Source organism: Anomaloglossus baeobatrachus, chromosome 6 (genome assembly GCF_048569485.1).
Source record: "Anomaloglossus baeobatrachus isolate aAnoBae1 chromosome 6, aAnoBae1.hap1, whole genome shotgun sequence".
NCBI classification, from domain to species: Eukaryota; Metazoa; Chordata; class Amphibia; order Anura; family Aromobatidae; genus Anomaloglossus; species Anomaloglossus baeobatrachus.
Genome location: NC_134358.1, coordinates 48,942,894 through 48,959,066, shown reverse-complemented (window position 1 = coordinate 48,959,066; position 16,173 = coordinate 48,942,894). Strand labels below are relative to the sequence as shown.

At 41.8% G+C, this 16,173-nt stretch overlaps 1 protein-coding gene across 4 annotated transcripts in view; it reads left to right on the top strand.

The window, feature by feature from the left end:
* The window catches only part of COL14A1 (collagen type XIV alpha 1 chain), a 248,413-nt gene extending 232,921 nt beyond the window's left edge, over positions 1 to 15,492 (top strand). For 3 of the 4 annotated variants that reach the window (XM_075352908.1, XM_075352907.1, XM_075352909.1), the window contains 6 exons: positions 4,558 to 4,593; positions 5,443 to 5,509; positions 8,050 to 8,238; positions 9,200 to 9,277; positions 9,585 to 9,731; positions 11,678 to 12,264. In XM_075352908.1, coding sequence (XP_075209023.1) covers positions 4,558 to 4,593; positions 5,443 to 5,509; positions 8,050 to 8,238; positions 9,200 to 9,277; positions 9,585 to 9,731; positions 11,678 to 11,709 — 549 coding nt within the window. In that variant the 3' untranslated portion in view covers positions 11,710 to 12,264. Of the gene's footprint in view, positions 1 to 4,557; positions 4,594 to 5,442; positions 5,510 to 8,049; positions 8,239 to 9,199; positions 9,278 to 9,584; positions 9,732 to 11,677 lie in introns of all 4 variants that reach the window. The other variant, XM_075352910.1, reaches the window with a different exon arrangement.
* Positions 15,493 to 16,173: the final 681 nt, after the last annotated feature.

The window sequence follows — 16,173 nt, the reverse complement described above, 5'->3', positions numbered from 1 at the left end:
AAAGCTGGCGACGGCGGTGAGTAGCGCACATCCCTGCGGGAGGAGGAGAGCAGGGAGCGGAGGGACGCCAGTGCTACAGTTTCATACAAGAATTCTGGTGTAAAAAGTCACAAATTTGGGTGCAAATCGATGATATGATAAAATTCTGCAAACTTTTGCCATTTTCACCTCTCTCCAACAAAGTGGACGGAGCTGGGGCAAGATGGGGACATTCGCTACACCACAAATCTTACTTCAGCATGGGTTTAATGAATAAAAAGCCTTGGATTCCACCCCACCCATTAATTAAGATCGGAGTGACGTTTGTTCGTCTTCATGAATCGGGGTCAATGTCCCTAAGGCGGGCTTTACACGTTGCGACATTGCTAGCATTTGCTAGCGATGTCGAGCGCAATAGCACCCGCCCCCGTTATACGGCCGATATGTGGTGATCACTGCCGTAGCGAACATTATCGCTATGGCAGCTTCACATGCACATACCTGCTCTGCGACGTCGCTGTGACCGGCAGACCACCTCCTTTCTAAGGGGGTGATTCGTTCAGCGTCATAGCGATGTCACAGCAGCGTCACTGAACTATCGCCCAATAAAAAAGGAGGGGTGGAGTTGAGCGGCCGGAACATGCCGCCCACCTACTTCCTTCCTCCTTTTCCGGTGGACGCAGGTAAGGAGATGTTTGTTGTTCCAGCGGCGTCACACGTAGCGATGTATGGTGCCGCAGGAACGACAAACAACATTGTACCTGCAGCAGCACCGATATTATGGAAATGAACGATGTTTCAACGAGCAACGTTTTTGCACGTTTTTGCGCTCGTTGATCGTCGCTCATTGGTGTCACACGCTGCGATGTTGCTACCGGCGCCGGATGTGCGTCACTAACGACGTGACCCCGACGATATATCGACAGCGATGTTGCAGCGTGTAAAGCACCCCTAAATGCCCCGTCACACACAGAGATAAATCTTTGGCAGATCTGTGGTTGCAGTGAAATCATGGACATATTGTTCCATTTGTACACAGCCACAAACCTGCCACTGATTGTCCACAGTTTCACTGCAACCACAGATCTGCTTCAGATTTATCTCTGTGTGTGACGGGGCCTTTAGTCTCTCCTAGTTTAAAGGAGCACTGGAAGGTCTGCATACTTATCAGGGAATTGGACAACAAAAAGGGATGGAGTGTGTATTTTTGAGTATGTTCCTGCCTACATTTCAGGCATTCCTTGGGTGGAGCTTAAACATCCCGATTTTAGCTTTTAAAATATTAGTATGGATCTATATTAAAGAGGACAAACCACCAGGATTTTCCTATATAACCTAAAGCCAGTGCTATGCTGGCACTATCATGCTGATTCTATACATACCTGTAGTTGTGAAATCAGATGTATACTTTCTGAAATACAGACAAGTTTGTGAAATGCACTGTTACTTGATTGATAGGTGCAATGGAATATCTAATAGGTGGGTTTTGCTAGTTATTCCCGCCCCTGTCTGCTGTCTGTCCTTCCTCCTCCTCCCCCTGTAGTAATAGAGACAGGGGGAGGAAGGACAGGCAGCAGACAAGGGCGGGAATAACCAGCAAAACCCAACCCACCTATTAGATATTCTGTAGCACCTATCAATCAAGTAACAATGAATTTCACAAACTTTACTTGCCTATATTTCTGAAAGTATACATACAATCTCACAAGTAAAGGTATGTATAGAATCAGCCTGATAGCGCCAGTATAGCACTGGGTTTAGTTTATATAGGAAAATCCTGCTGGTTGGTCCTCTTTAAGAGCCTATTAGTATTCATTGCAATTTCCACCTTCCCAGAAATTCTTGTTATTGAGGCAACTCAAACTCAACTAAAATAAATAAATAAATAAATAAATAATCCTGATTAAAATTCCCTTTCCATTTTGTGTCTACTGCTCCTATACACACTTGTGTCTCCATGGTTACAGACCACAAACAAAGATGGTGTACTCTGACCAGGCAATCAGACTCCAGTATATATGTACCAGTTCCTAAAAAAAGGTAAAAGGATGGGAGTAGAACTTCAAGATCTGACTATACAGTTTGTTGGTAGTCTGTAGCTATGGAGACGCATAGATCTTCATAGATCTTCATAGGCGCTGAATACATAAAACGGCGGAGGAATTGTTTAATTATGTTTGAAGGTTTTTTAACCCAGAAGTGATATAAATGATAATAATAATAATAATAAAAAAATTAATATAAATTAATATAAATATAATGATAATAAATATAATATAATTAATATAAATAAATATATATATATATATATATATATATATATATATATATATATATTATAGTTAACCCTTTTAGCCCATACACCATTACGGGAGAAGACTCTGAACATATGACGTCTGTGATGAGGGAACCCAGCTGTGATATTTCTATTGATATTTCAATAACATCTCGTCAGAGCAATTATGCCTTACTAAAACATTCCAGAAAACGATAGCCATGAGATGAAGCAACTGCTGCAGGAGCCATGACGCGTTCATGTAAAATGTACAAAACACATCATTCATAATGACTGGAGGGAAAAAAAAATAAAGAAAAAAATACTACGATGTGCGCCGGATGTAATAAATCACAGATGACGGAGACAGCGCTGGTATTCTGCAAGAATTCATGATGTGTTAAAATCTTCTATGAAATGGAAAACTTGTGCATTAGGCGACAGGAGATGAGGACACGGAGGACGAGGCTGCAGAGACATGCCGATAAAGGGTTAACGCACGGAAAACATTTATCACTTAGTCACAAGATAGATGATTTCTGGGGACCACCGTGGGTGACAAATTCCCCTGTGTAAGAGCTACAAATCCCGGATTCTTTTGATACAGAGCTCTCGATTCATTACAGTTAAATAATAACATTTTAACTGACTGCAGCCACCAGCAGGGGGCGCTCCAGAGTTTACTGCATACTGTGCCAATATAGAGTTTAATGCCCCTAGTGGTGGAAATCTATACACAAGATTTGGAGAATAGAAGTGTTAATAGTTTGTATTTTGTTAATTAATACAAAAACAGCCTGAACAAAATGTAAATCTAAATCCCATTATTATTTGGTGTGATCACCATTTATCTTCAGAACAGCATCACTTCCTCCAGGTACACTTACACAAGGATTTTGTAGGATTATAGTTGTGTGTATGAGTAACTAATTCTACCAAACAGGTGATAATGATCAACATTTTCATACAAGGTTTATATATAGTCATTAACTGAAACAGAAACAGCTGTGTAGGAGGTTTAAAGAGGACTATGTTACTATTAACATGCAGATAATAGCGGTATGACTTTACATGGTTGCTATATTGGAAGTGCGGCACCCAGGAGAAAATTAATTGCATTTCTCCCAGGAGCAATTAGTCACCGTTCCGTATACAGTGAGTGGAGTCTGTAAGCACACCCAGACACTAAGTAACAGCAGGCTCAGCAGCGTATCAGTGAAGAGTTAGCTGGTAGGCAGTGTCGATGTTTTGCTCTATGTGTTGTGAGCAGTGACTGTAGCTGTTCTGGGACTGAAAGCTGGCGGAAATAAGGTTAATTTTCTCCCAGATGCCACACTTTGAGTACTGCGGCCTGGTACCTTCAAAACTCAATAAACCGGCAGATTTCCCCTATATCTGCAGTTTAATAGCGTTATCATGCATTACAAGCTTCTTTTAAAACTGGGTGAGGAACAGACAAACTGTGCTACAATGGTGAGGTTGCGGAAGATAGATCACACCATGGCAAGACTGACATCAACAACCAGGTAGTTATACTGCATCGGCCAAGCCTCTTCCAAGATTTCAAAGTAGACTGGGATTTCAAGATAGGCTCTTTTGAAGTAGCACCAAGAAATAGGCAATGTTGAAGACCATAGGCGCAGTGGTCGTCAATGAACCTTAATGTAACAGATGGTAAGGTTGTGGAAGATAGATCACACCATGGCAAGACTGACCACAGCAAAAACAACCAGGTAGTTAGTTATAGTTATACTGCATCAGCAAGGTCTTTCCCAAGATTTCAAAGTAGACTGGGATTTCAAGACGTGCTTTTTTGAAGTAGCACCAAGAAATAGGCAATGTTGAAGACCGTAGACGCAGTGGTCGTCAATGAAACTTAATGTATTAGATGGTAAGGTTGTGGAAGATAGATCACACTGTGGCAAGACTGACTACAGCAACAACTAGGTAGTTATACTGCATCAGCAACGTCTCTCCCAAGATTTCAAAGCAGACTGGGATTTCAAGATATGCTCTTTAGACGTAGCACCAAAAAATAGGCAACGTTGAAGACCATAGGTGCAGTGGTAATCAATGAAACTTAAAGTAGCAGATGTGAGACACATCAAGCTTACTTTTCTTCATAATTGGAAGATATCCAGCAGTGGCATCAGTTCAGAACTGGCAGATACCAGTACGACCCAGCTGCAACTATATGAATATATAAATTAGGAAATTAATCAGCACAGAATATTGTAACTAAAAATGACGAGGTGCTAATCCACAGGACGAATGATTATATTAACATTTTTTTTTTCCTTTAGGGAGTTCCAGGGACTAAAGGGGAAAGAGGAGAAAGAGTAAGTAATTAATACCTGTCATCAATGTCATTTCCCCAGGACACGCAGCTGCAAAAGTACAGCCATAAAATTAAAACCTGCTTAAAGTAGTGGAAAGATGGACTCTCGTATCCCACAGATGATCAAATAAAGATCTGGGGAATTCTGACACTTAAGATTATGCTGAATGGGGGTTCTTGGTCTGTTAGATGTTCAGCTACGTACATCACATCCACATGAATGCCAGGACACATAGGTTCCCAGCAGAACGTTGCCCGGAGCGTCATTGTTCAACTGTTTGTAAGTGAAGTTGGCACTAAAAAATACAATAAAGTCATAGAAACAAATCCTAGAGCCTCATGTTATAAACGAACAAGGCAAGGATGGTGAAGGGAAGTAACAAAAATTCCAAAAAACAAGTGCAGCACGAGAGAAAACGTAGAGATTATATTTACTTAAAAGATAAATTCAGTAAATAATAATTCTGTTACACTTTTCTGCTGATCTTTACATACATTTTTTTATTGCTTAAATCAAATACACATGAAAATAAAAAACTTTGTAATTTGTCTTATCAGAGAAATCCTTTTGTTCAACTGATCTTTCATTCTCAAAATTCCCAAACCATTGTCTTCAATGAACAAAGATTTTCCCATTACTGAGATAGGAGATGAGAAGAACTTGCAGCAGAATGTCTGTGTTTGTCTCTAGCTCCTCCCTCCTCCATAGACTTTTATAAGCAGCAACCGTCATCTCTCTCAGTAATGAGGAAATCTGTCTTCACTGAATGCAGATTTTTAACCATGACTTGGCAATGCTCATCATATGGTTATGTACAGAGACATTTACTTAGTGTTTTTCTTATTGCAGGGTGACACCCAGTCCCAGAATATGGTGCGCGTCATTGCTCGGCAGGTGTGTGAGCAGATCATCCAGAGTGAGTACCTAAGCCTCTGCCTAACCCTCAGACATTCGCTCCGTGTGGGAATTAGTGCTCCGGTTATGATTTTGAGTCAGTGTAGATCATATCTTTTGTTATTTCTCACGCCTGAAATGTCAAAGCTGTTGATCTTCTCCAATCCGTCTTCAGGGTATCGGTCAGATTTTAGGACTATAAAGGTGACTGTGATGTCACTCCTTCTGACCAAACAGTCTAGTTGGTAGCAAAAAGGTGGCATTCAGTGAAGTGGGCTTCATTTTTGCTTTTCTAAAAGGTAAAACAATCTTGTTTTGGCTAGTACAAGGAGTGGCAATAATGATACCTATAGCTCTTTCAGGTACCAATCAACGTGTTAACTTGTAGGATGGCGGTCATGCCAGGTACGAGGAAGTACCATATGTACGATGACAAAGAAGGGAAACCCTGTGTCTAGGGAAGGGGGAGATGGTGACCCATGATCAAACCTTCTGCTGACCCTGGCTCCCCTGACCACTCGAGATAGGTTCCGCACCTATGCGCCGAGCCGGATACCTGGCCCTGGCTGACCTTGAACTGGGAACAGATGGGATGAGTGCTTAGTCAACCTCACTAAGCGCTAAAGAAGACACAGAGAGCACAAAGAGGGGGAAGTGAATGAATAACATATCTCTAAGAAGACTCAGGGAGAGGAACAGCAACAACAACAATGTTTCTTCAGATGAATACAAGCTGACTGCTTGCATCCAAGGCCTGTACAGGAATATAATTAATCAACAATTTGTCCTTCATATGTGGTTAGTGCACACACAACATATGCTAAACCAACTATAAGACCCTAGGGACAAAATATGCGATTGCACCAATAGTACTTAATTAAACATATTTTTATTATATTTTAATATTTACAAATCATTCATAAAAGTGAAAAACAAGGAAGACCATCAGGAGGGGCACTAACTAAATTACAGATGCTGATTATACATAGTATTGTTTAGTTATCAAGCCACAAAGTTTTTAAACACATTATTTATAAAATTAAATAATTAAATAACACCCAATTGTATACAAATGGTATTGATAAAATTGTGCCAGTTTGCATAATTTTATTACTAATTATCAACCCAAGGGTTTGTACAAATATTATTTATACTAAATAACACCCCATGATATTGAAATGGCAGTTATTGAATTAGCTACCACCTCCAGTAAAGTCCGTGTATCATAAAATGGTATACAAATACTACAATATATCCAGGACCAATTAAAGTGCAGCGTGCCTAGTATTAATAATCAGATGTAACTATGTGCAAACTACCACCTGAATATCCACGCACAGGGAAAGCAGCGATAGACCAAGGTTGTGCACCTATATTAATTCAACCCTTTCCCTTTTAAGAGGCCAGCTAACTATGCTTCCTATACTGATCAACACAGGGTTAGTTGCTATCAGTGCTTGCCCCGTGAGCGGATATACCAGGTTAATAACAACCACAATAGTGTGATGAGCAAGGGGCTAAAATATAGTTATGGCAGTACTGAATGTTATCCATCAATTAGGGATGTTCTCAATAGATTTGGCATTACATTACGGCAATCTGCAATATCGGCGTGCCCCTCCACCTCTGACGTACGTTTCACAAATGCTTTCTCAAAGAGGCATGAAGACACAGGGAGAGTAACAGCAACAAACAACATTGTTTCTTCAGATGAATACAAGCCAACTGCTTGCATCCAAGAATTGTATAGGAATATAGCTCTATCACCAGCAAACACCAAGGGGAAATGTGGGTATTTAAGGACACAAGGGAAAGTGATGATGATTAACAGCTGAAAAGTGAGGATATCTGCAGGACCCTAAATGGAAAGGAATTAACCCCAAGCAGAGAAGATACATAGGATACCATATACACCACAGGAGGAAGAATAGAATTGTCAGAGAGCAGTTTGTGTAGCTAAAAGCTGTGACCGTCTACAGCCGGATACCACGTGACTGTCTGTCAACCGTGACAACTGCGCTTTTATGCCCTATCGATAGTTTGGGCACTAGACAAAATTGACATAATAGTTACTTTAAAGTCATGCAAAATTGATATAAGGTTACTAGGGATGAGCAAGCACTAAAATGCTTGAGTGCTTGTTACTTGAATCAAGCAGGTTGGACGCTCAGATCGGCTTAACTCAACTACCAAGTATAATGGAAGTCAATGGGAAACTGAAGCTTTTTTCTGAAAGATGGAAAAGCTCAATCTCTCGTTCTCTCCAGACGGAGTGTTGAGCATTTGCAAGTCACTCGATGGAGTACCAAGCTGTGTCAAGCACCCTGATATTCAAGATTGAGTACTGAGCTGTGCCGAGCACTGTGATATTTGGATTGACTACCGAGCTGTGCCGAGCACGCTTGCTCATCACTGAAGGTCACCTGTTTACACCAGCCTCCTCTACCTCTGCCTAGACAGCACCACTGTCTTAAATCGCAGCATACCCGCTGAAATGCATACATCCTGCTAGATCACTTTTCCATATTTCAATGGTTTAACATTTGTGCATTTTTTTTGTAGGTCACATGTCAAGATTCAACTCACTCCTAAACCAAATACCAAGTCAGTCCGTGTCTGTTAGGAGCATCCCAGGACCACCAGGGCCACCTGGCCGACAAGGTTCTCAAGGAACACCTGGAGAAATGGGATCACCTGGTGCATCAGGATTTCCTGGCAGTCCTGGAGGCCCAGGAGCACCTGGAGAAAGAGGTGAATTCTATTCATAGAATATATTTAGGCCGGAACGGATTGGGGTAAGAAAGAAAGACTGGGTGTAACATGTGTAGCATAAAGCTACATTTAATACTAAGCAACACACAGTGTATTGTCCTGATATTACGTGATGTTAATATTCTCTAAAAGTGATGGGCAGATATCTAGGATTGGTGGGACTAACCGGACTTTAAAAAAAAACAGCCAGGTTACCTGTGATCACTGGTGAAGGATCGTGGGAACCTCCAGTTGTGACCGCAAATAACCTGAGACATCACCGCTCATCGCTGCAGCTCATTTTGCTGCCAGATGCCTCAAAAATGTCCTGATACTCATCATGGGGGGGACAACATATTTATCTGTTATAACAATACAGAAATACCTACTGTAAATTCTGAACTGTCCAGACACTGAATAAGCAGAGGATGACAAGCAAGCTAACCAGTATCAGATCAAAGCTGAAACTATCAGAAATGTAATAGCACTACCAAATATAGTATATGGAGACATAATGTAGTCTGTTTGCCAGTGGACTGTGGATTATTAAATTAATGGCCTGGTTTAAAGGTCATTTAGGCAAACTCAAGTGTTTTCTAATTGTATAGATGACCTCTAACGCTCATGATACTTGTGGTGGTTGCTTCACCAGTGATTACTGGGGTCCCCAGCAGCAGGACCCCTTATAATTAGCTACCGCCGTGGAATCCCACTACAGGGTTTAGGAATTGAAATAATTTCTTGATTTTGACGCCAACTAGTCGTTACTTTTGGTTCTTCTTCCATGGTGGCAGCAGAGGACTTGGTTGGTCTGGGCAGCGATGTCTTTATTCCAGGACTACATTAACTCAACACCTTGCCGCTTGGATTATTGTAACTGATGTGAAAGCAAAGTCATAGTCTCATTGGAGCCTCAGCCAACAACTAAAAATGTATATTTTGTTTTATTATTTCACAATAGGTCTATCTGGTGAGAAGGGAGAAAGGGGCAACCCAGGAGTGGGAACTCAAGGCCCACGAGGTCCCCAGGGACCTCCAGGTAAAAATAATCACTGGAACAACACTTCATTGTCTGGAAAATGTGTGATGGAAATGTATATACATTGTGCCAGCCAGCCAAAAGGAGAACTGTCCCATTGCCAAGATTTAGAAATCCCTTCTGTACATTATTACTTCCCACGGGCTATAAAGTCTCGAGAATTCTTTTACCTTTTTTCCCCCCTACAGACGTTTTATATTCCAGGTCTTACAATGCAGAATTTAGTCTATTGAGCATTAGTTCCGTGTGAGGAATTCACTTTACGAACACTTCTACAAAAACTTAATTGATGAGCTTCTTCCAACAGGACCCCCAGGAGAAGGTCGAACCGGAAGCCAAGGACCCCTCGGGTCACCGGGACAGCGTGGTGTGCCAGGTCCACAAGGAAACCTTGGTCCATCGGGACCTCCCGGGCCACCGGGGTATTGCGATGCTTCTTCTTGTGCTGGATATGGTGAGCTCTAATGATTTGTTGTCAAACTTTTCCATTGGATAGCGATCTGATAAATTGTATTTTTGGAAAATTGCTACAAAATAGTGCCATGTAGCTTCACCCTCACATCTACTTTTTCAGAAATCATCTATAAAAAATGGCTCCTGCTGGAAATTTTAGCTAAAAAATTGCACATTTTATGAGATATGTTAAAAAAACTCCCAAAATTAATTTGACCCGTACTCCCCAGGGGTGGTCACAGAGAGCAGAGGAGTGAAAGGAGTAAGTAGATCATCACTGCCCCTAACTCCCTCCATACGATCCATCATCCACCAGGGTTTTTGAGCCATTCGTTAGCCCAACTTTCTCGGACTACCTTAGCAAATTTCACCCAAAATCTTTACTTACATTCATCCATCCATTAGCTATCATTTACAGCCGCTGCTCATGTTTGTATATTTATGTATGAATAGACTATTACTGTTTGCTGAGCCAGAATCACGTTTAAAGCATAAAATACTGAACAAGGTACAATATAAATCTGTATCAGAATATTCCCTCAAAATGTCACCTATTAACCAAACATGACATTGCAAACGCAGCTTTGCATGATCTCGTCATCGTGTTTTTGTGTTGTTTTGTCTGCGTCGCTGTGTTTGTCATTGTGTATCGGTCAAAGAGCCATAATCATTCTTATGAGATTACTAAAAACTGGATTTTACTTTCCACAAACTTTGCATAAATCAATAGTACATGCAGATATGAGAAACTTTGTAATATATCTCATTGGAGAAATCTGTTTTTTTTTCTCCACTTATGAGACTCTTCTTCCCCTCCCCCTTGAACTTGTCATACACTCATAGCTCAACTCTACCTGACGGACTGCCAGCATTAAAGGCTGCTTTACACGCAGCGACATCGCTAGCGATATCGCTCGTGAAAGCACCCGCCCCCGTCGTTTGTGCGTCACGGGCAAATCGTTGTCCATGGCGCACAATATTGCTAGTACCCGTCACACATAATTACCTTTCTAACGACGTCGCTGTGGTCGGCAAACTGCCTCTGTTCTAAGGGGGCGGTTCGTGCGGCGTCACAGCAACGTCACACGGCAGGCGTCCAATAGAAGCGGAGGGGCGGAGAGCAGCCGCATGAAAGACACACCCACCTCGTTGCCGGAGGACGCAGGTACGGTGCTGTTCGTCGTTCCTGGGGTGTCACACGTAGCGATGTGTGCTGCCTCTGGAACAACGAACAACCTGCGTCCTGCATCAGCAACGATATTTGGGAAATGGACGACGTGTCAACAATCAACGATTTGGTGAGTATTTTGCATCGTTAGCGATCGCTCGTAAGTGTCACACGCAACGACGTCGCTAACGACGCCGGATGTGCGTCACAAATTCCAGTGACCCCAACGACATCTCGTTAGCGATGTCGTTGCGTGTAACGGGGCCTTCAGTCCATCAGCCAGATCAGTAATCTGTGGCCGTGAGATGGGAAGAGCATTCATGGCTTTTCTTATAACTAGCAGGCCTAGGGTGACGTCCCACCGCAACAACAATGCCATGCCACACAGGCTAATCAAAAGAAGTCAGGTAAGAGGCAGTTGTAAGGGTTCCCATCAGACGGCCACAGATTACTGACCTAACCGCTGGATCGGGTGAATCGATTCGCGTCATCTCTACTTATCTATGGAAAGGCTAGATTGGTGGGTCCAAATTAGATGGACCCCCTTTCATCACCAAAACAAGTGATCCCAATCCCCATGCACCATATTAGATATAAGATAGGTTGGCATTTATAGGGCGGTATAAGTGTGAGTTTTTGTTAATTGTGGTGTTTGTATTTGTCTCTTGGTGTAATATTTATGTACTGACGTTTGTGTTTTTTCTCTTTTATTCATTTTTTTTTCTCCTCCTCTTCGAAATGTCTCGTTTTACACAATTTTACACACATCCAATGAGAAGGCTTAATACCTTACAATGACTACCAGCGTTGAAGAGCGCGATCGATTGTGGTACAACTCCGCTTTACCAATTGGCTCAAAAATCACCAATGGAATATTATAGTCCGTAAAACTAGACAGTAATGAACTTGTCAATAAAAACCCCCTCAAAAAACATTCACTAAGTGATGAAGATGAGAGGATAACGCTCCATGGAGGTTCCTCCTTCCGCTTCAATTAGCTGCGTATCAAGCAGTATCACGTACACCGCTCGGGACAGCCCAGAGCTGAAAGAAACCAAGATACTGTGACATTATTCACTTCGTTGATGTAAATGTCGGGGGTTGACGTTCCTGGTGACGGTTTTCCTGGTTAAGTCTTCGACTATATTCGTCTTGTTCGTATTAATCGTTCCATGTTGTAAATAAAAGGTATAGTATTTAAGCCCATGTATAGCATTTAGGCCCTGTTGCCATGTTTAGGGTTTTTTTTCTTTTTATTTATACCCTGTTGTATATGTATTTAATCAATTATACACTCGTGGTGGTGGTGGGTCAAGGTGGATATGGCGGTGGTCCTGGCCAAGCAAGCCCTGAATCCTATGGCCCAGCAAGTCCTTACGATGATGACGACGATGACGACAGAGAAGATCCTTATGGTGGATACCAAATGCCCTATCCCGATGCCTACTCCCATACTGGCTACCACCAACCAGAGTTTACACAGGTCCAAGAGGAAGAAGATTCGTTGGAGGTGAGATCGCCTGGGATTAACCGCATGGCCAGAAGTATTTTGAAAAGACCATCCAAATCCTTGAAAAATCTTCAGGATGGCTAAGTAGGACTCATTGAGTAGGTAACTCATTCCTCTGTGGCGGGACAGTCATCAAGCATTGTCTACAATACATTGTACATAAGAAATGTTCTGTATTCATGGAAATTGTTTACATAAATTGTAATTCCGAATTTTATCAGGTTTTTATTTTTTTAATCAATATGTACTGTGAGACCAAAGGTAAAGGCGTATTCCTCTTCTGCTGAGTCTTGTAATATGTATGTAGCAATAGCCAACAGTTAGAATAAGCTAAAGATAATAAACATGGCTTTGGACCACACAAAACCTCATAATGTTGGTGCTAAGTACCCCAGGATTTGAGAAAAAGACAAGTCTCATCATCCTCTTTATGCCCATACTACAATAGTAGACAGCATGAAATAAAATAGAACGTTGGAAGTTCAGAGCGTATCAGATATTTTAGGAGTCCGGTCAAAAGAAACGTTAAAAACGTATTGATTTGAAGACTATTCTTCTGACTTAAAGAACTGCCATCAATCACAATATGGTCAAGACCTGCACAAACAATGAAAACTTAACATCTACATGTCCCATCCTTCCTCAGGTAGCGTTAGCCGGTGCCGCGGAATATCGACAACGTCTAAATGCCCAATCCTTCATAAGGTAGCGTTACCTGGTGCCGCGAAATATCGGCAACGACTATGTGCCCAATCCTTCCTAAGGTAGAAATAGACGGTGAGGCAGAAGATCGGCTACATTTATGTGCCCAATTTTTCCTAAGGTAGAGTTAGACATTGCTGATATTCCACGTCACTGGCTATGTGCACAATCCTTCCTAAGGTAGAGTTAGCCGGTGACGTAGAATATCAGCAACGTCTATGTGCCAAATCGTGCCTAAGGTAGGGTTAGACAGTGACCTGGAATATTGGAAACGTCTATGTGCCCAATGCTTCCTAAGGTAGAGTTAGCCAGTGACCCGGAATATAGGCAATGTCTATGGGCCCAATCCTTCCTAAGGTAGAATTACCCATCACGCAGAATATCGGCATGGTTGGCTAATATTAAGCTAATAAGCGAGCAGTCCCTTAGTCTTCCCATGATCTCCTAATCTCTCCGATCACACAATTATCTTAAAGACTTGAAACATTCTATACTAAAGGTTGTCTACTTATTTTTTTTAAGAAATTGGGCATCAACCCCAAGGCTTCAACTCATTACTATATATATCCAAAATTGGCAAGTCCTTTGGACATGAATATGATGTCTAAGGGGCCTTTAGTCTTCTCATGAACTCTTAACTTGGTTGAACCCATATGCTTCTTAATTGAGTTAAACTTAAGTCATTCAGTATTGGGAAGTTGCTTGGGACAAAGGTGACTCTAGTTACTACTGGCAAAATCCTAGGTCTTTTTTTTTTTTCAACTTATGTAACTATATGATTTAGTGATGAAATGTATAACTGGTGGAGGATGGTGGAACTAGATGGACCCAGGTCTTTTTTCAACCTATGTAACTTTCTAAAAAATGTCTGAAGTCTCAACTAAGAAGAATGTGGGATCGGGCAAGTTAAGAAATCATGAGAAAACTAATCCCCCCCCATGGGTATCAGATTCAAGTCTGAAAACATGACAATGTTTTTTTAGCAAAGATAGTAATGACTTGTAATCTAGGCCTAGAGTCTACAGATTATTGGACAAACTAGGAATGAAAGGGAATCTGTCAGCAGATTTTTGTTATGGAATCTAAAGACAGCGTGCTGCAGAGATTAATTCAGCGATGTGTCTTTTTTCACAGCTTGTGCAGTTGTTTACCTGTAATGTTTGTTTTAGCTTCAGGAGGTTATTGTCGGACTAGGTTAGCTGGTCAAGTACACCTCTTGTTGTGATTAGCAGCGCATTGTCTATAGACATTTTATACAGAGAGCAAGCTGTTGGCGGGGTTAGCTTTCTCAGCTCTCCTGCATTCCTAAAGGCCGCTTTACACGCTGCGATATCGTTACCGATATCACTAGCGTGTGTTCCCGTCCCCATCGGTTGTGCGTCACGAGCAAATCGCTGCCCGTGGCGCACAACATCGCCCGGACCCGTCACATTACTTACCTGTCTAGCGACGTCGCTGTGACTGGTGAACCGCCTCCTTTCTAAGTCTAAGACTGGTGAACCGCCTCCTTTCCTTTCCAATCGAAGCGGAGGGGCGGAGATGAGCGGGGCGTAACAGCCCGCCCACCTTCTTCCTTCCTCATTGCGGGCGGCCGCAGGTAAGGTGAGGTTCCTCGTTCCAGCAGTGTCACACGGAGCGATGTGTGCTGCCGCAGGAACGATGAACTACATCGTACCTCCAGCAGCAACGATATTTGAAAATGGACCCCCATGTCACTGATTAGCGATTTTGAACGTTTTTGCGACGAGTCAAAATCGATCATAGGTGTCACACGCAACGACATCGCTAACGCGGCCGGATCTGCGTCACAAATTCCGCGACAACGACATCGCTTTAGCGACCTTTAGTCTAAAAACTTTGTATCAGAACGGCTGCACGCTGTAATCTAAGTGATACATCATTGGATTCAGAATTGCTTTACCTACATTATGCTGCTCTCAGATGAGCCAGCAAAAACCTGGTGACAGATTCCTTTTAACCCCCATGCTTCAACTCATTAATAGAAATTAGTTAGATGTTGGGGGACTAGTGCCTGAAGACCATTTTCACAGCCTCAAGAAAATAGCTCATCAAATGGGTTCTTGGTTCACCTAACACGAATTGTGCCATCTTGATCCAATGTAATAACCGATAGCCACAGTATTACCATTAATCATGCGTATGCGCTATATAAAGCCAACATTACATTCCCCAAATAATCATTGACTTCGCCACCCATGATCGCCATGTTAGAGTTTTCGTATAACCCCACAACCTCCCATACGGTCAGTAGAGCTATACTCCTCCTCCTATAATGATCATCACCACACTTTACCGTAGCGATATTCCTACCATCATCTCGTATCCATATGTTGTATTAAAATTTATATTCTCAAAATGTTTCCACCCAAATCCACAAGTTCTTCATAGACCACTTGTATAACCAGACATTTATGGATAAATTGACTTTACGACTGCTTGTATTGATGTTACGGATTAGTTTAGTTCTTCCCATATTGATACCTTTTTTGTTATTTGTAGTAATTTAAATAACTTTATATTGTATCTAGACTTTTTATAGGTTCTTGGTCACTTGTGCAATAAATTTTTATACCGCCGCTTCCTATTTTTCTGTGCCAGGTGCTGAACTGACCAGTAGAAGTGAACATGAGGGTAATTTATTGTAAACCAATTTCCATTATTTTTTGTTGTAAAGACAAATAAAGTTTGTTACAAGTTCCAATGTGTTGTACTGGTACCATTAAAGTCGTAAACAATTGTGGGTAAGGTTTTGGTCATACATAGTAGTGTCATCTACTTTTTTTAGTCACTTCATGCAAAAAGAGGACAAGATACTGTATATTCCTTTCTTCAACAGAAGAAATTGGTGATGTCACAGCTCACCTCCTCCTCCTCCTGTACAATGGCTGATAACACCTATATACAGTAAATAACACAAGATCCACCATTCACATTAGGTGATGTCACAGTTCACCTCCTCCCCCTCCTGTACAATGATTGATGACCCAGGATCCACATACACAGCTCACCTCCTCCTTCTGTACAATGACTGATAACAGTTCT